We start from the raw sequence: 21,322 nt of genomic DNA on the forward strand, positions 1-21,322 counted from the left end.
ATTGTTTTCAGAACTTGCAGGCCAGTTTGATGGTGTTAACGAATAATGCTGAAATGCTGTTTTGGTTTCAATTCTAGCTGATGGCACCCAAATCATATTTTTATTTATTTTTTTTAACTTTTAAATAACTACTATATATTGTCTTTTTTCCTTTTTTTTTTTTTTCAGCTAATCATGATCTTTTCTTTCTTTTTTCTTCCAATGAATCATTTATCCCTTTCTTTTATCTTTCCTTCTTTTTCTCCTACCCCCTTTGCATTATAGCTAATCTTTCTGCCTTTTTTCCCCCTCTTTTCTGTTCTTGGCTCTACCAGATTAGGCTGTCCTGACCTAAAATGCACCAAACATTGATTTTATTGTTTTTTCTGTTCCCTTTGCAAAACTCAATCATGTTCTGCAAAGACCAAAACAAAAACATTTTTTCTCTACAAAACAACCAAACCAAACTCTATGAATAAATATTTGAATGTATAAAAGAACTTGAAGCATAAAACTAATTATAGCATAGTATCCGTGTTAACTGTGGCAAGCAGGGCCAAGGATCAAAACATTATTATTATGACATATCGCAAAAGGAATGTTAAAATAGAAAATTAGATGTAAATATGATTTTTGGTTTGCATAAACAAATAACTAGATTGGGGGTTACATCAGCTGTTGGCCTTAGATACGTAATGAGACACGTGATGAGATGTAGATTTTGGGAGATTCTAGTCGGCCGTTAGCAGAGAGAACGGATGACTCAAAATGCGGGGAGCAGCGTCATCTCAGGCAGCCAAGATGTAAAAACATGTAATCTCTTAAGATGCTGGCCGGATCATGAAATTAAATGTTCGTAAATAATTCAGGTATGTGTTGTGTTTATTTACATCTGTTAAAAAGAATTGTTTATCTACAACTGTTTCAGGTTCTGGATATGACCTTATACTATATCCAGTGGTGAGGCCCCAGCTTGCGGGTTTTGGGGAGTGTGGAGCCACCCTTTAATTGCCATTGCTCCCAGGTCCACTCTGACCCGGAGTGGTAGTACCTATTAGGGTCCCAACTATGGGTTAAATAGAAACCGACTTGAAAACAACTAATATATTCTATTAAAAAAATTTTTCTTCAAAATCTTTGGATTCGGCATTAAATAACCTGAAAAGGGTTGATATGCCGTAAAACAAAAACAACCAACCAACCAACAACTGTTTCGATACGTCCACGTCAATCATTTCCTGTTAGGACTGTTGCATAAATGTTAAAAAAAAATACACGCTAGACGATCAACTAAATATACATGCACGCTGTTACGCGTACACGAATATACAGATAAAATATAAAACCCAACTATTCAACGTGTACATAGCTATAGAACGTATTCATACACACAACGTAACAAAACTTTTTACCAAAATTTCTAGATTTGACATTAAATAACCTGAAAAGGGTTGAGATGCTGTAAATCAACCAAACCAAACATCAGGAATAAATATTTGAAGATATAAAGATAATGGAGTTTGTCAAATATTTTTGGACTACTAGGAGTCGGTCGGGCCTTACACATTCCACAATCATCGATGGGTTAAACAGATTCTGTCTTGAGTATTGGATGATTACATCATGAATAATGTTTTTAAAGACATCAAGGATTTCTACCAAAATAACAATTCCATAAAGGGTTGATATGCCGTGGAGCAAATCAACTGAACTAAACACAGTGAATAAATATTTGAAGATATAAAGAACTTGAAAACTTTTCTAAAAGAACTTGAAAACTTTTCTAAAATTACTGAATTCGGCATTAAATAACCTGAAAAGGGTTGATATGCCATTAAAAAAAAACAAAAAAAAAAACCATGAATAAATATTTGATGTAAAAAATACTGAAGCATAAAAACTTGTTTTTCAAAATTACTAGTTTCAACATCAAATAACCCAAAAAGAGTTGGCATAAAAAAATACGACCAAACCTTCCTTTATTTTCAGTCATTTGTTTTTTCTCTTTTTCAGCTGATCATCATCTTTCTTTTTCTTTCTTTCTTTTCTTTTTCTTTCTTTCTTTTCTTTTTTTTCTTTTCTTTTTTTTAACTTTTTACTTTTTTCTTTCTTTTTTCTTTTTCTTTCTTTTTTCTTTTTCTTTCTTTCTTTTTTTCTTTTCTTTCTTTTCTTTTCTTTCTTTTCTTTTCTTTCTTTTCTTTTCTTTCTTTTCTTTCTTTTCTTCCTTTTCTTTCTTTCTTTTTCTTTATTTTCTTTTTCTTTATTTTTTTCTTTATTTTTTTCTTTCTTTCTTTTTCTTTCTTTCTTTTTCTTTCTTTTTCTTCTTTCTTTTTCTTTCTTTTTCTTCTTTCTTTTTCTTTCTTTTTCTTTCTTTTTCTTTCTTTTTCTTTCTTTCTTTTTTTTTCTTCTTTCTTTTTCTTTTTCTTCTTTCTTTTTCTTTCTTTCGTTTTCTTTTTTCTTTTCTTTTTCTTTTTTCTTTTCTTTTTTCTTTTCTTTTTTCTTTTCTTTTTTCTTTTCTTTTTCTTTCTTTCTTTTCTTTTTCTTTCTTTCTTTTCTTTTTCTTTCTTTCTTTTTCTTTCTTTCTTTTTCTTTCTTTCTTTTTCTTTTCTTTTTTCTTTCTCTTTCTTTTCTTTTTCTTTTATTTCTTTTTCTTTTATTTCTTTTTCTTTTATTTCTCTTTATTTTATTTCTTTCTTTTTCTTTCTTTTCTTTTTCTTTCTTTTCTTTTTCTTTCTTTTCTTTTTCTTTCTTTTCTTTTTTTCTATTCTTTTTTTAACTTTTTACTTTCTTTTTCTTTTTTCTTTTTCTTTCTTTTCTTTCTTTCTTTTTCTTTTCTTTCTCTTTCTTTTCTTTCTCTTTCTTTCTCTTTCTTTTCTTTTTCTTTCTTTCTTTTCTTTTTCTTTCTTTTCATTTTTTTAACTTTTTATATTTTTCTTTTTTCTTTTTCACAATTGATGACAATAATTTTGGACTTGTTTTTGTTATAGTCTTATCGAACTGCTTTACACTATGCATACGGCATGACGGAAGACACAGAAGTGGCAAATATTTTACTAGATTATGGTTGTTCGGAGTTTACGGTGGATAAGGTAAGTATTTGTAACTAAATTATTTGCTTACTCTAGCTTCTGACCAATCAGAATCCTTGATTTTGTTGCCTCTTTCACCAGCTATTTCTTAGCCAATGGAATCATTTCCTTTGCTTGAATTCTTTTTTTTAAGTTTCTCTCTACACATTCTCATTTTGGTGAGAAAAACGTTTTTTTTCTCTTCCGTTGAATTGGTCAAGGTTCCAACCTTCACAATCATAGCAAACTGAGCCATTCTTCCAGGCCTTACCTCCCAGCTTTCAGGTGTCCTCATTAGGGAAGTACTAATGGAGCTAGTCAGACTTATTTTTTGCATGACTAGAGTGCTCTTCCTTTTGGGCGCGTTGGCTCATTTTTCTACCTTCCGTCCTTGTATCACATCCTTTCATGGTAAGAGGTAAATACAGAGGTTGTCAAAATCAGCGAGTTGACAGATCTTCTTAGCTAAGAGCAAAGTGTAGTATCTGTTTTCTTAAGTTGACATGTGTTATACTAAATGGATTTTAACTCAAAATGATTGCTCATTTTATAGCATATAAGAAAAATAATAACAAACAAAAAACATTTTTTTATTATCTATGTGTATTTTTTTTGCATTCTACTCTGGCCGCAACATTTTACGTTTGCACACTTTCTGAACTAATGTCGCCCAATCTCCGTATTTGACGAAATTAAACCCCACATTCTGTTATTTAATTTGAATAAATTCAGTGAAAATCTTTACTTTATAAATAAATCACTAAAAGGCTTAAAAGTCAAGAAATGTCCCTTGACCCTGTTTATCCATGTGTAAAGTATAGTATCTGTTCTGGTGCTACATTTTGTTCTTTCTGTTCTCTGTCAGTGAAGATACACACACACACATATATATTTATATATATATATATATATAAAAGTTTGTTTACTATAACCTTTTTACATAAATATTACGCAAGTTTAAATAATGTAGAATATCTGCAGGAATATAATTACACGTAATAGTTAACTAAAGATGTTCTCATAAAAAAAACGAAAAAACTAATAGAAAATTAATTAAAATGAATGTTTAAAAGAATATGCAAATTAGCTAGATCTTTTGCAGGTGAATTAGCTAGATCTTTTGCAAGTTCACGAGCCATATGTAATAAAGTTGTATTTTCTTTTTAAATAAATAGAAAAAAGGTTCGCCCTTTTTCTTCTTGGTCTTCGGGCCAAGATCTTTTTTCTGTTATCAAAGTGTAGTATCTGTATCAGCAGATGATACTGCAATCAGAGACCACATGTGGGGGGCAACCCCACATATGGTCTCTGGGGGCAACCCCACATATCAGATCATTGCTCTTGAGCAATCAGTTTTGGTCAATGTAGGGGAAACCCTTCATACCAATTTTTTTTTTGTACATAGGCGTCACCACTTATCAAGGCCGATAGGCCACTCAAGGATAAGGGTTAAAGAGTTTAGAGTAGTCAAAAGGACAATATAGTAATCGATAGTAATGGAAGTTCGGTAAATTTGTTAACTTAAGTGGAACGGCTCATCAGAAACTTGTTCACGTTGGACTTGAAGACAACCATATTATAGACAGCTGGAAAGCAGGAAAGCGGAAGACAATTCCACAGGCGTGCAGTTCTAAGAAAGAAGCTTTGTTCATGGAATCTATGTTTAGGTTTAGGCCCAGATAAAGAGTGGGGAAAATTATTGATAATGTTTTCAGCTAGTCTAGTGTTTCTTGTGAAAGTTTGGCAAGGGGGGACCATAGATTGAAGCTCAGTCGAACACTTTCCATGAAAATAATGATAAAGCAGAGACAAACTCGCAACATCTCTTCTGTGAGATAGAGGTTGCAGCGAAGGGAAAAATTATCACTATCCAGTTCCCTCTCAGGGAAGCTGGTCCCCCTACCCTCACTCTCCACATTAAAAAATGGCATTGTGCCTAATTTGCTCAGTGGGGAAGCAAATAAATAACCAAGAATGTCTTCGATATTATGATGTCTAGAATGTCTTCGATATTATGATGTCTAGAATGTCTTCCATATTATAATGTCTAGAATGTCTTCCATATTATAATGTCTAGAATGTCTTCCATATTATAATGTCTAGAATGTCTTCCATATTATAATGTCTAGAATGTCTTCCATATTATGATGTCTAGAATGTCTTCCATATTATAATGTCTAGAATGTCTTCCATATTATGATGTCTAGAATGTCTTCCATATTATGATGTCTAGAATGTCTTCCATATTATGATGTCTAGAATGTCTTCCATATTATGATGTCTAGAATGTCTTCCATATTATGATGTCTAGAATGTCTTCCATATTATGATGTCTAGAATGTCTTCCATATTATGATGTCTAGAATGTCTTCCATATTATGATGTCTAGAATGTCTTCCATATTATGATGTCTAGAATGTCTTCCATATTATGATGTCTAGAATGTCTTCCATATTATGATGTCTAGAATGTCTTCCATATTATGATGTCTAGAATGTCTGGCTTGATGGCTTTGTCTTTTATGTATCTACCTGCCTGCATGTCTTTGTCATCGAACACTGTCACGTAGATGTTCGACAATCTGTCAAGCTGCATCTTTCAGCAGATCTTCCAATGGAGGTATTTACATACTTTGTTGTGACGGACAGTATAAAGGCTAATAGGATTTGGCATCCAGACATTAATGGCTCTGCCTCTCAATTACTTTATGTGCTTCCATGTGATCAATCATCCCAGACGCAGGGAACATCATTTTGCAAATAAACTTTCATACTTTCGAAAAAGGTCTAATTCAAGAGACAACTGATGGAAGACAGTTTTTATTTATTCAACTTGATCTTTGTTCCAAAGCAATTGAAATAAACAATTATATTTTGACAAATATTTATGCAACTTGATCTTTGCTCTATGTATGGTTGTTTGCTTGTGATACCCGCATCTGAAAAATATAGTGAATGTTTGTTTTTTTTTACTTTCAGGATGGTCGTTCGCCACTTTCCTTCAAGGATAGACGAAACCAAAAATTAATGGCTGACCTTTTGACCTATCAATTACGTCAGGTAAAACAATACTTTCCATTTCGTTTTCCTTATTTCATAAATGTATTCTTGCAAAATACTTGTGTTTTATTTATATATATATATATATATATATATATATATATATATATATATATGGTGAACTGGGGTAATTCCATCCCCAACTTTACGAAAATGGCTGCCAAAGACAAAATAATAGTTTTTATTAAAAGAAAACTTAACACACACATATATAGGTCAAAACAGTTTTATATGTAAAAAAATTGAACTCGTGTAACAGGGGTCAGTGAAAAAAGCACATTTTAAATCAATTTCAATATTTATGAAAAAAGGGGCAATTCCAACCCCCATCTTCCTTCCATTCCCTTTGCCTCCTTTGAGCATAAAAAGTGTAAGTAACAATATAACTGGCCTACAGTGTCTTTTTCAAAGGCATCTAACACAAACAAAGCCAGCTCTACACCCCGCACAAAGTAGCCTAGCCTATTGTTTGGCTGAAAAGTTTTCGAAGAGGTTTCTTGACCGGGATAACGAAGTTTGTTCATCATTATTGTCATCCTCATCACTGTTCCGATGTGGGAATTGTCATCAGAGATGATAGCATGTTCTTTCTTTCCCTTTCCATTTCTCTTTACTTTCTGCTTTCTTGCTAAGGAAGTTTCATCTTCATCGTTGTTGCCAACTCAGGTTGACCATCTTGACTGCCAATCTTTATTAATGTCACAATTGAACTCGTCATCAGTAGATATTTCCACTCTTGATTTCTTCCCCTTTCCTTTTCCCTTCCCTTTTCCCTTTCTCTCCCTCTTTTTAGTTGGCCTGAGTTTTGCTCTTTTAGGCTGCCTTTCTTCCTCCTCTTGTGCCATCCTCTGAATAAATTCAGCAGATGTCAGACTCTCCCCATATATCCTAGCAACTGCTTTTGCTAGCATAATCCTTTAGAACTCCACAGAATGACTGTTGGGAAATCCACCCCCACCCCATATCTCATCATGAAAAGTGTGAAAGGTGTACTTGATGGATGGAATAAGATAATGTGTTTCAGCTTGAAGCAGTCAAATTTCTACCCAACCTGCCTTCTGGAAAGAAAATGCTATTCAAGGGAAGCAACTCTATTAAATGGACAACTCAAGTTAGAGATGAAACAGCACTCCTGACAGCAGTTATTTCCCATTATATGTAAATGGGGGTAAAATTCCTCCCCCGCACCGGTTCACCCTATATATATATATATATATATATATATATATATATATATATATATAATGTTTGTTTTGGTTTTAGCGATATGTTTTGAATGAATTCAATTATTTACGAAAGTGAATTTTTACCTAAATGCGAGTTAGGAATAATTTTCCCTTTAACCAATTTGGTACCCCCACATGGGGAGCGGTATATATATTATTTTTAAAATGTAAATATCCACTGACACGTGTTTCGTCGTCTACGACTCATCAGAGTGGCTGAATTTAGTGAGATTCGAAATCGGGACCTCACAGTAATGAGCATAAACCCCTTATCTCTGACCCATCTCGCCAACTGTCTGGATATATCGCGATTTGCTTAGATGTTGTTTGTTTTCATTTTAGCGATATGTTTTGAATTAATTCAATTATTTTACGAAAGTGTATTTTTACCTAAATGCGAGTTGGGAATAATTTTCCCTTTAACCAATTTAGTACCCCCATTACCGTGAGGTCCCGATTTCGAATCTCACTATATTCAGCCACTCTGATGAGTCGTAGACGACGAAACACGTGTCAGTGGATAATTACATTTTAAAAATAAATATATATATATATATATATATATATATAGAGAGAGAGAGAGAGAGATGTTTTATACAATGCAAGAAATGGAACTATGTCTACGATAAAAACAAAATGTAATTCTGAATTGGGGCAACGTTTCAGTCATTAATACAACCTTCCACGGGTATGAAATTCATATTTTTTCTCAACTAAAGAAAAGAGGGGTTAGCTCTGCATTGCAAGCATTCTGACCGTGGGTTTGAGGGTGTGTCCGTAAATCATGAAAAAATGTCCAATTTTCAGGGGTCACTAAGATATTTTTAAGGCTTTTCTATGATTCAATTTTAACTGAATCCTTATCCTAATTTTCAATATTAGTAAAAAAAAAAAAAAAAAAAAAAAAAAAAAAAACGTGGTTTACGAAACAGCGAGCAATCATTCCACGCGTGTTTTCGTTTTTTTTTAAAACACAATGCCAGGGAGACAACTTGACCGAAACGTTGTACTAATAATAGCAATACACATGAAAAAATTTAAATGGCTGAAAATATTTCAATATTGATATATATAGAAAGAGCTTGATAAGCTATGAAAGAATCTTTTTAAATTTTTCAAATCCAATTAAAATCAAGGAAGTTATGACTATTTTTATGCCCTGTGTGTTTGGATATTTTCCCCTCTTTAAGACCATATGCGTTTTGTCACATTTTTTGCACTACTTTTTCAGTAAAAATGCTATATCTTTGTTAAAACACAAGACTAAGCAATGAAATTTGCCATATAAGTGTATTTTTGTGCAAGGAATCTGAATATGCTATTGAAAATCTCCAGAAATGAATGGTTCCCAAATAATCTGCAGTAAATGCGCATAAATATGCTGCGATTGCTTAAAAATGCCATGTATTCATTAAAAGAAAAGAAGTTAACTCAAAGTTTAGTTGTAATGCATTTTATGTGCCAAAAACTGAAATCGAAATCGTTTTTTTTTTTTTAAGTATGCTTAAATATGATACTTTAATTCTTGCAAATTTTATGTATACTATTATAGAGTTAGTGTTCTATTGATTTTTATATGTTATAAAGTTGCGATTTAAAAAAAATAATTGAGTTGCTTCAGCTATAATCGAAACCAAAACTTATGAAGAATTCTTAGTAAAATTATTTATTACAAGAAATGGAAGTCCATAACAATTCAACGATAGTCGCTCGGATGTGAGCGCAACACACAAAATAAATAACACATGTGCTACCCTATTAACTTATATGAGATAAAAATACAAAATATAGAACTGTAATAAAAAAAAACATATTACAAAATCTTCTATGATTGGGGTGGAATTCTACCAAAAATTTCAGAAAATTAAATAAAAATGATTTAAATTTATCATTAATAAATAAATAATACCGAAAATATCAGCAAAAAAAAAAATGACCCTTGCCCTGTTGAGGGTGAAAGAATAAATGTTTTTAACCAATTTTTCAATGTTTGTCATCCGAAGGGTCGAGCTTCAAAACGATACCGATCTCGTGAAAATCCATCACCTCTGTCAAAAATTTTAACCAGACATACATACATTTAAACAGACAGGTGAGATTTATATTATAGATAATCCATTTCTGAGTCATTCTGGTGTTTTAAGACAGTTAATCAATTTATTTCACTATGTGAAATTGTTCGCATTTTTTTTTTTTTATAGAAGATATGTTGTTTTTGAAGAGGATTTTGATAGAATGGGGGCTTGCCACTCGGACTAAGGGTTAGTTGTGGAGGGTAAAATAAGTGTTGTTATATTGAAGGAGGAGCTATTTGGACATAGAGATAATCATGGGGCTAAGAGGAATTTTTATTTGTGGAGGTGGGGGCTTGTTGCTTAGATTTGGGGTTAATGGTACTGGGATACTTATGACGACCCTCCCCAAGTGTTAGGAAGTAGGTGAGAAAGAGAAAAAGTATAATAAAAAAAACAGGGAAATAGGTTTATCGTTAGAATAATGGATATAAAGTTGTTCACCAAGGTACACAAAAGGAACTAAAATAAGATTGTTAATGAAGGTGGGGCAATAACAGGAGAACAGGACCGAACAATGGATGTCAATGTTTATTTTTTTTGGTTTGTTTTACAAGGATGTCACCACTTATCAAGGCCCCAAAGGCCACTCGAGGATAAGGATTAATGGATCTGAAGTAGTCATTAGAACAATAGTGTAGTAATCGTTAATAGGGGGGAATTTGGTGTAATTTCATTATTTAAAGTGGACGACGAGTTTTGCGACAGTTTACGACGGTCAGTGACAGTTTGCGGACAGTCTTGGGCTTGCGACACTTGACAACACTTCGATTGATGACAGTTGCATGTTAGACACAGTGGAACGCAGGTCATGGCTTAGACCAGTGTTATGTACCTGTGTGTGTGGGAGATGGATGATATGATATATTATCGTATCTGTGATGTCTATATAATTGGGACATGGCCGTGACCGTCTGTCTCTTTGTGTGTGCTTTTCCTTTGTTTGCGTGGGTGTGCCTTACCTTCTTCTGTTCTCTTATTCTCGTTTTGTTGACCAAAATGCATATTCCAAAAATCATGACGCGTTTCTTGATTGTGGAGACAGTCTTTAATCATGAAGTCTTCACACTCTCTGGAAAGTTTTTTTTCTCGTACGCAACCCATTTCTGATTTCTTTTTCTTTCTCTTCTTCATATTTCCTAGATGACCAGTTCTTCTTTGAATCTCACTTACTGCCTTCTAACTGATTTGACGAACTGTCCCAACTAAACTCTCCACCGAACTCTAAAAAAAATCCCCATGTGAGTTTCTATTTATATCAGGGTACATGTGTGGGGGCTGTTATTCCCGTTAACCGCACACACCCAAAATTCACTCTCTGACCTGTCTCACAACACAGCTCTATTAACAGAAGTCCTGGGATTGATCAATGTCATCGGTAATCTTTGTTTATCCCTTTGCACTCCTTGGCACAGACAAGTTGCGTTCAACCCAGCACAGCGTTAACCATGCTATGCATGTCATGAACTCCATAACACCCGATCGAGAGTTTAGGAGATTGAAGTGAGCTGTCATCAACTGATAATAAACACTGCCTCAACAGAATGGAGATGTAAACCTTATGTAACAGCATAACAGAGCGCATGTGAGATCGTATGAAAATAGCAGCAGCAGCCGAAGGATGGCTGGCAAGCGATTGTATTAGCAGCAGGAGCAGCGTTTGAATGTGCGTGCAAATTGGAAAGTGTGCTCAAGCTTGTGTCTGTAAAAAAAGAAAAAAATGGACACCACGTGGTCGTGGTCGTGGAGAAACAAAGTTGGCACCGAAGGAGACGGACGTGTAAAATGAAGGAAGAAGAAAATGGACACCACGTGGTCGTGGAGAAACAAAGTTGGCACCGAAGGAGACGGACGTGTAAAATGAAGGAAGAAAAAAATGGACACCACGTGGTCGTGGAGAAACAAAGTTGGCACCGAAGGAGACGGACGTGTAAAATGAAGGAAGAAAAAAATGGACACCACGTGGTCGTGGAGAAACAAAGTTGGCACCGAAGGAGACGGACGTGTAAAATGAAGGAAGAAAAAAATGGACACCACGTGGTCGTGGAGAAACAAAGTTGGCACCGAAGGAGACGAACGTGTAAAATGAAGGAAGAAAAAAATGGACACCACGTGGTCGTGGAGAAACAAAGTTGGCACCGAAGGAGACGGACGTGTAAAATGAAGGAAGAAAAAAATGGACACCACGTGGTCGTGGAGAAACAAAGTTGGCACCGAAGGAGACGGACGTGTAAAATGAAGGAAGAAAAAAATGGACACCACGTGGTCGTGGAGAAACAAAGTTGGCACCGAAGGAGACGGACGTGTAAAATGAAGGAAGAAAAAAATGGACACCACGTGGTCGTGGAGAAACAAAGTTGGCACCGAAGGAGACGGACGTGTAAAATGAAGGAAGAAAAAAATGGACACCACGTGGTCGTGGAGAAACAAAGTTGGCACCGAAGGAGACGGACGTGTAAAATGAAGGAAGAAAAAAATGGACACCACGTGGTCGTGGAGAAACAAAGTTGGCACCGAAGGAGACGGACGTGTAAAATGAAGGAAGAAAAAAATGGACACCACGTGGTCGTGGAGAAACAAAGTTGGCACCGAAGGAGACGGACGTGTAAAATGAAGGAAGAAAAAAATGGACACCACGTGGTCGTGGAGAAACAAAGTTGGCACCAAAGGAGACGGACGTGTAAAATGAAGGAAGAAGAAAGCGTGAGGTCGAAAAAGATGGATGTATAAGAAATGGTTGTCTACGGCGTATAGTGGAGCAGAAAAGAGACTTTTAAGCTGGTGTCAAGACAGGGAGAAAGAAAAACGGTGATAAACGACTTAAGTTAAAAAAAAAAAAAAAGAAAGAAAAGCTGAGTCTGATTTATTTATTTTTGTTTGTTTGTTCCTTTGCGACGGAGCCAGATGGCGTGGGGGTCAGAGAGAGGTTTGAACTGTAACAAACAGTTAGTGTAATGGCCACGTTACAACAGAGTGCAGACATGTGTATGGCAGCTGTATGCAAATGGCCGAGCCGTGTGCAAAGTGATGTCATGGCAAAGAAAAAGAAAAAAAAAGTTATTGAAAAAAAAAAAAGAATGTGTGGGCACACTGATGATCACAATTACTTTAGATATACGTGCGTAATGTCACAGCTGAGACCGGAGAATGACGAATAAAGGTCTTTTATTAAAACCTGAAACGACGAGTTAAAGTTCTTTGCTCTTCTTTTCTTGTGACGGAGTCTACAATGTGTTGGATCCCTACATGCTAATATGTGGGTAATGTTACACTTAAAGTGTAGAGGGTTGATATGTTGGAGTTTGTGTTTTTTTTTTTTGCATTTGTTTTATTTTATTTTTTTCATATCTGTGAATCCATGCGTACCCCCGCCTTGGTAGCCGCCAGTCTGAGAGACGACAACACGGCCATAAGAGAAAATGAAAGAAAAGAAATTCACAACACACAATCTTGGGGTCAGTAATGTTGTTGAGCAGCATAGCATGTGGTTCTTTTTACAGTAGAGATGTTAAATCGCATATTATGATAAGATGGGATTAAGGAAATATTTTTATTTTGGAAGAGGTGCCATCCAGACATAGGGTTAGTTGTAATGTCAAAGGAGTTTTTTTTTTGTGTGTGTGGGGGGGGGTACTTAAATTTGATTTTAATGGTATGAGCGTTAAACCAAGTGTGATGATGAATTTATTATATTATGGTACTTTTTTTTTTTTTCTTTTTTTTATAATCTATTCTCTCTCTGAACCAAATTTCATGATACAGCAGGATCACAAGTCATACCTGTTATTGGAATATCTCCATATCTGGGGAATAATTATATTTTCATTTATTCCTATATTTGTTTCTTTTTCCCCCTTTTCAATCTGACAATATCATTACATGTAAGAATATATCTGCAAGGCTACCCGGCGTTGCCCTGGGCAAAAATATGATTATAATGGAAACCTATAAACCAAGTATTTTTACGATTTTTTTTATGGTGTTATTTTATTTTTCTTTCCTTTTTAGAACTACTCTGTCCCTGAACCAAATCCGTGGGCGGCCCCTTTGCCGTTGCCAGTGATCGGATACTTGATGGACTGCCAAGACAGTAACCACCTCCACAAATTGAGGAGTAGTCGAATGAAAGCGCTCAGTTATCACCAACCATCATCCTCCACGAAGACGGCTGTATGTCGCAGCAGTAGTAGCAGCAGCAGCAGTAGCGGACAGGATGTGAGACGTGGACGGTTACCCCAAGCCACATCATCGTCATCGTGCGAGCGCTTTTTAGCGTACCCGTCTGAGTGGAGCATTGAGAGCAGTGATGATGATGACAGTGAGACCACCGAGAGGGAATTTGATGATATTTCAGATGATGATGATGATGACGACGCAGGTGCCGCTGGGGGCACTCGTGCAGATAAATCCACGGAGCCACAAAGTGAGGGACGTTGGAACTATATGTCCACATACGCTTCATATGCATCTCCGTATTGCTCCATATTGTAATCCACTTGGAGTCTTTATTTCGGTGTTTGATGCCAAAGAAGGAGCCGTGATTGGTGTTTTGTTCATGGAAAATAGCAAGTTCCGTTTGTGACACTGCGTGGTCTGTGGAGACGGTAAGGATGAAGAAGATAAAATCGATTATTTGGATGCTATGTTCACGATGTTTCGGCTGTTGTGACCTCTGACCTTCTTCAGGTGCATCTTGTCAAACTCGGGAATCTGTAAGGAATTCGATCCACAATTTTTTTTTTTTTTTTTTTTTTTTTTTTTTTTTGCAAGGGAGTCGCTGTTATCAAGGCCCAAAAGTCACTCGAGGATTGTTAGATTAGCAGGTCAATGCTGAAGGTATGCTAGTCGACGATTGTTATGATCATTGTAATATTTGTAAAAATAGAATGTTATCATAGCAAAATAAATATTTACAGAGAAAATAATTTTTTTGTTCAGATGTTTTCATAGAAAAGAATGTTCGAACACAAACAATAATTTAAAAATACATTGATCTCTGAAGTCTGTAATCTTACATTGAGGTCACTTAAAGTGACGTGGACTTTAGATCGTATTTGGAAAAGATACGTATAATTTGATTGGACGATAGTTGCCAAATCTGAAATTAAAGAAAATACAGTTGTCAAGTTAAAATTCGCCGCCTTTACAAAAAAAAAAAAAACATTCTACACACACACACAAACATATATCTCGAATTTAGATTAAAAGATGAGGAGCATTATAGTCATCCACATACAGTACTGTTTCGCTGTTTCACAGCTCATCAGTGCGGCTAGACAGGCAACTACTTCAGGCCAGGATTGAAACCCGACCGTCTGTACGACAGTCAAGGTTCCTAACCACTACGCTATCGGCGGCTGCTGTGTGAGTCATGAGTTTAACGATGTTTTGACATCATATATATATCAAATTCAGATAAAAATGCCGCGGTAAAAATGGCAGCAGTAAAATGGAGAAAATTGAAGAATAAGAAAAAAGCGGCACAAATGAAAAATTTCGATAAAAATAACTTTATCAAAATCTTTAATACATAAAAAAAGTTTATGATTTTTTTTTTAGATAAGGACTGATAATTTGTACTATTTGGATTATCCCGACTACTGTTTTCATCTCGAGTGTTAATCTCACAACGTTTCGGCCAATGTGACCTCCGACCTTCTTCAGATGTGTTAGATATCGGTAGTGCAACGTCGCTGATAATTATGATCGTTATAATATTTGTAAAAGTAGAATATTATAGTGAAATAAATATTTACAGATGAAATTATTTAAGATGTTTTAATAGAAAAGAATGTTCGAACACAAACAATAATTTAAAAATAAGTTGACCTCTAGAGTCTGACGTAGTCTTACGTAGAGGTCACTTAAAGTGACGTGGACTTTAGATTGAGCTTGGAAAAGACGTATGATTTGATTAGTCAGAGATCGGGAGCGAGAGAGAGAAGACGCAGTCAGAGTTGATAAAGGGAGAAAGATAGTCGACAGATGGTGATGGCTCCCAGTATAGGGGATCAGAATGCGTTAGTCGTGAATCAGTGTTGCAACTTGCCAATGGGGGACATCGGTAATAAAGTTGCTGAAAAGACAACCCGAGATTTGTTGATTCATTGAGATGGATCTTCTTTGCAGCTTTTACACTGGAATCACCACTTATCAATGCCTGGAGGCCACTCGAGGATAAGGGTTAATGGGTATATATTAGTCATTGTGATTATAGTGTAGTAAACATAAGTAGTGGGAATTTTGTAAATTGTATTACTTAGGGGGACGGTTCATCAAGAACTTGTTTACGTTGGACTTGAAGACAATCGGATTGTAGTCAGCTGGAAAGCAGGAAAACGGAAGTGAGTTCCACAGGTGTGCAGTTCTACAAAAGAAGCTTTGTTCATGGAATCTGCATTTAGGTTTAGGCACAGATAAAGAGTGTGGGAAATTATTGATAGTGGTTTTGGCTATACGAGTGTTTTTCGTGAAAGTCTGGCGAGGGGGGACCATAGATTGAAGCTCAGCTGAGCACTTTCCATGAAATGTCCGTTGTTAAAACTTCATCTGTTAATATATCAACACTGTCGTAAGTGTTATAAACGCATCAATTCAACAGACTATAGAAAAACTAGATTGAACGAACCCGCATGTATACACACATCATATAGACGGCTGTGATATGTATATACAAACGTATATACACTCTGTATTCATTAGAAGAACATTTTATAGCACTAGACGATGCACAAGTTTCTGCACATCTACATAATATATATACCCCCACCGTCCATGTTACCAGATCAGGCTGTCTGAAGATATTGGCTTCCTGAGATGAAATGCACCTAACATAAATGCTTTTTGTTTTTCTACTTCCTTTCGCAAAGGTCCTGGATAAAACAAAACAACCAACCAACCAATCCTTTCGCAAAACTTAATTATGTTCTGCAAAACTAAAAACAACAATTTACCCCCCACCCCCACCCTTTTCCTTCTTCCCATTCCTCCATTCTCTTTCTACTTAAAATGTACCAAACATTAATAGTGTAACCTTTTCCCCTCTCCCATTGCAAAAACAGCCCTGTCGGTGGGGCATTAGAATACGCCGACTGCCCCCCCCCCCTGCAGAGGGTAAAAGTTCCTCAATGGGGGTCCTGGATATGACCTTAAACTATATCCAGTGGTGAGGCCCCAGGTTGTGGGCTTTGGGGAATGTGGAGCCACCCTTTAATTACCATTGCTCCCAGGTCCACTCTGACCCAGAGTGGTAGTACCTGTTAGGGTCCCAACTATGGGTTAAATAGAAACCGACGTGAAAACAAGAAATATATTCTATTAAAAAAATTTTTCTTCAAAATCTTTGGATTCGGCATTAAATAACCCGAAAAGGGTTGATATGCCGTAATACAAAAACAACCAACCAACCCATTGCAAAACTCATTCATGTTCTGTAGGGCAGGGAACAAAAACGATAAAATCCACTATAAAACAACCAAACAATACAAACCAGTGATTGAAGATTCAAAGAGCTTAAAGAATAAAAACCTTCTACAAAATAACTGGATGCAACATGAATACTATTTCCAAAATAACTGGATTTGACATTAAGTAACCTGAAAAGAGTTGATATGCCTTAAAATAACCAAATCAAACCAAACCATGTTCTACTGAATGAGTGTTGCAGAGATGGGATAAGACCGTGATGATCAGTAAAGGTAGAAATATGAAGAGAAATAGATTATATAAGAGGATCTTGCTGTTTTCAAATATTTTAGTGAAATGTGCTCTGATGAAATCGTTCTCTATGACGTACATATCCCCAACAAACCTGTTTAACAACAAAATCTCACCTTACTGGGCTGTTATGCAAAAGTTTAAATGTAGCATAAACCAACATCTTAATTTTTCCCCTAGGCATGGTCCCAAATAGTAGCCGCTTATGTCCAAGTGGTGATATTCCTTGTTAGGGGTGAACGCGAGTAAAAAAAAAAAAAAAAAAGGACAGCTCAGCAAGAACTTGGTTAATAGTCAGCTCGTGTACTTCCTTTGAATTTTATTTATCTTTGCTGATAGAAAGAATAAGATTCAAATTAAACCAACATATATCTACTATGACGTGGGCTGTTAGTTGGTTGAGAAACATCCTGGGAACGGCAACCAGCTCCTCGGGAGTTAGACACTATCAAACATTAGCGTTAGATAAGATATCATTCAAACACTAGGTGTGTCAGAAATTTCATGAAAAATATTGAATAATTCCACCCCGTCTTTCCAAGCTTATAACTACTCGAAAAATGTAATTCAAGCCCTAATTTTTTTTTTTTTTTCAATTAAAGAAGCAAGGACCAAGGTTTCATTTAAAAAAAAACAACAAACTGCGTGTTTTTTTTTTTTTTTTTTTTTTTTTTTAAAGGTTTTAAACTTCGGACTTTACAGGTAAATTTCTAAAAAAAACACTACTTTTTGTTTTAAATTTGAATATATTATTTATTGATCATTTATCTTCAATTTGTGATATATAAAACTTTGGTGAGTAAATTAATTATTTACTTTTTAATAGACACTTGAAAATGGGGGGGGGCGTGAATTAAAAAAAATAACGTTTGTCTAAAATATTATATTCTGTTTATTGGAAAGAGCATAAAATTTCACATTGACCCTGAAAATATCGTAAAAATTGAATCAATAGAAAAATTTTGATAGATTTTTAAAGTTTAAAAATTGAAAAACACTGAGCTCATAAAATTCAATTAATTTCATTACTGTTTTAAAAAAATAAAAATATTTCTATCACTTTTAAAACAACTTTATTAGTTTATTTTGGAAGTATAATCCATAAAGAAAATAAACAACCCACTTTTAAAAGAGAAATTAACAAGTTTTTTATATTTTATTTGCAGTTTCCTGTTAGGGGTGACAAAAATTCCTACAAAAATTCTGATACACCTACTCAAGCACTACCATTTTTGAATATATGATTAAGTGACAGTTTTAGTTATTTAGAACTGCTTTTTCTCTGTTACTCATTTTTTCAACCAAATTTCAAACAATTATTAGTTTATAGATCGTCTTCTCAGCTATATTGGGGAAAAAAATTTATTCAATTTTCGTTCAGTAAAACAAAAGTTATGATGAATTTTCTGGTGTTCAAAATCGTAAAAAATGTGTAAAGAGGTGAGCGCTTTTTATGACTGGTGTCCATACAATGGTAGTTGCTACTAATTCACTGCTCTCGCGAAAAGAGAAGTAACAAGTGAAAGGGAGATAATTGGGGGAGATTTTATTGAAAGCAGACGAGTGCTGTACATTGTTTTTTTCTTTTTCTTTTTTTCAAGTTGAAACATTTCTTATTAATTTCGGTCAATATCAGGTCAATCTTCAGAGATCAAAAGAGTTCTATTGCTTTTTTTGTTTTTTTCCTTGCAAATGAAATCCTTGTATTGTTACGTTCAAATGTTGTTGTTGCTGCTGCTGTTGAGGAAGAAGAAAAAGAACGCACAAACTCTTCTTTATTTTTATCCATTTATTCAAAGTTTTCCAATTTCTAATGATGCTTCCAAGAGATTTGATACCAATTTTTATACCTTTAAAGCAAACAGGCATTAAAAAGCCAGCATGAATGTACAAAATGTTTAATGTTTTTTTTTTTTTCAATTTTGACCCCTTAAAAACTATTTTAACCGGCTAAAGACCCATAAAAAAAGGATGACACGTAAAAATCCAATCATTTAAGGCCCCTAGCGCTGCTCTGCAACTTTTATTTTCGGGAGAGATAGTTTGAAAAATATGGAGACAGACTGACATATAGCCATTTACATTGTTGCAGAGGGGAACAACTAATCCACCATACAACTAAAATGGTAGACACAGAGGCAAGAAGAGAACGGCTATAGCTGTCACCCCCTCCAAGCCGGTTGGTTGAGGATGATCGTCGACCTCGGAACCCTTCCACTCTAATTACGGCAGCCTGAAAACGACCCGACTGGTGGTTTACAGTTCACTATTTTCATTCTTCCAGTGATAATTCTTAGCCGTCTAAAGTTGTTGGTATGGGAAAGTGACAGAATTATCGGTTGATTACCTCCGGACCTGTCGTTGTGTACCCTCCTAACGACGAACATCGACAATAAGAGAGCCGTGGATTTTAGTGTGGTGAAAAGAAAATTAAAACAATTCCACATACGAATAAACAATGAACCTAAGTTTATTCGCGTTAATAATGTTCTTATAGCATTTCAGAGTCTTGAAGGTAGCTGGTGTGTAGCTATTCTGAGAATATGCACGAAAACAGCAGCTTGTAACTTTGACAGTACCCAGAAGTAATCCGTCACTCTAGTTACTTCTAGTTGTTTTGAGGAATGTTCTGAGTTGAAATAAGGCTGTCGGTAGTTGAAGAAACGTGTTAGTTGAAGCCCACTCTGCTAGATCTTAACACAGAGCTGATCGAGTATTGATCTCATCGAACTCATTTTTGGGTTGCTGTTGTCGAGTATATATACACATTCGTGCCTGCCCTTTGGATGTCACGAGTATATCTTCCTTTTTTTTTTTTTTTTAAAAAACTTGCCCGTCATTTGATCTCCCAAACTTTCTTTTCCAAAAATAAACAACTGCTTCACTTTAAGACTGATCTTTACAAACAATAAATATTTTTTTTTATTATTAACCACAGAGAGTCATATGATGCCCCAATTTTATTTTTTTTTTTTTGGTTATTTTTCTTCAACGGGATATCATACCCGTACTTGGTTACATAGCAAAAGGAAGAATGACAAAATCTGGAGTAATGTTAAAGACCCCAAATTGTCTTTTATTTTAGAAAAAAAAGTGGAAATGGTCCATTTGAAATGGTCTGGAGATTGTGGTCAGTCCAAGTAAATCTGGATCAGCTTGACGTCAGTAGACACTGGAAGGTTGGCATCAGCACGTTGTTGATCTGGACATCAGTGGGCACAGGAAGGTTGGCGTCAGCACGCTGCTGATCTGGACATCAGTGGGCACAGGAAGGTTGGTGTCAGAAGGCCGCTGAGGTGGACATCAGTTTGCACTGGAATGTTGGCATCAGCAGGCTACTGAGCTGGACATTGAAAGATTTGCGTTAATGTGCCGCTAAGCTGGACATCAGTGAGAACTGAAAAGTTGGCCTCAGCAGGCTGCTTAGCTGGACATCAGTGGGCACTAAAAGGTTAGTGTCAGCTGGCCACTGAGCGGGTCATCAGTGGGCACTGGAAGGTTGGTGTTAGTGTGCTGCTTAGCTGGACATCAGTGGACACTGGAAGGTTGGCATCAGCAAGTCACTGAGCTGGACATCAGTCGGCACTGGAAGGTTGTCCTCAGCTGGACATCAGTATCCACTGGAAGGTTGGCCTCAGCAGGTTGCTGAGCTGGACATCAGTGGGGACTGGAAGGTTGGCGTTAGGAGGCTGCTGAGCCGGACATCAGTGGGCAGTGGAAGGTTGGCCTCAGCAGGTTGCTGAGCTGGACATCAGTGGGCACTGGAAGATTGGCGTCAGCAGGCTGCTGAGCTGGACATTGTTGGCACTGGTAAAAGTAACTGGACGTTGACAGGCTCTAGTGTTGGGTAGTCTGACATCGACCAGCACTGGAAGGGGGTAGCTTTACAACTACTGACATGGGAACGGGTAGCTGGGCATTGACAGGCATGGCATTGGATTGTATAGCCTGATGTCGACCAGCACTGGAATGCTACAGGAAGGTGCTGGAAGGCTACAGGAAATTGCGACAGGCACTGGAAACCGCAGAAGTAAGTTGGAGTCTGCTGGTTGAAAAAAGGTTGTCTCTGGAAGCAGGCAGGCAATAGTACTAGCATGGTAGTAGTTTGTGTTGTGATTCACATAATTAATGTGGAAAAAAGGTGGCCCTGAAAAGGGCTGTTTAAAACTACTGCTTAAGGTTTTTTTTATCATTAGGTTCTC

The 21,322-nt window shown here is 35.9% G+C and overlaps 1 protein-coding gene across 2 annotated transcripts in view; it reads left to right on the forward strand.

The window, feature by feature from the left end:
- LOC145268823 (uncharacterized) overlaps positions 1 to 21,322 on the forward strand; it is a 212,281-nt gene that overhangs the window by 102,721 nt on the left and 88,238 nt on the right. Inside the window, exons 17-19 of one of the 2 annotated variants that reach the window (XM_080124465.1) lie at positions 2,967 to 3,068; positions 6,026 to 6,106; positions 13,413 to 14,327. In XM_080124465.1, the coding sequence (XP_079980591.1) occupies positions 2,967 to 3,068; positions 6,026 to 6,106; positions 13,413 to 13,895 (666 nt within the window). In that variant the 3' untranslated portion in view covers positions 13,896 to 14,327. Of the gene's footprint in view, positions 1 to 2,966; positions 3,069 to 6,025; positions 6,107 to 13,412; positions 14,328 to 21,322 lie in introns of those variants that run through there. The other variant, XM_080124466.1, reaches the window with a different exon arrangement.

Source organism: Euprymna scolopes, chromosome 44 (assembly GCF_053919585.1).
Source record: "Euprymna scolopes isolate OS-2025 chromosome 44, ASM5391958v1, whole genome shotgun sequence".
Taxonomy (NCBI): domain Eukaryota; kingdom Metazoa; phylum Mollusca; class Cephalopoda; order Sepiida; family Sepiolidae; genus Euprymna; species Euprymna scolopes.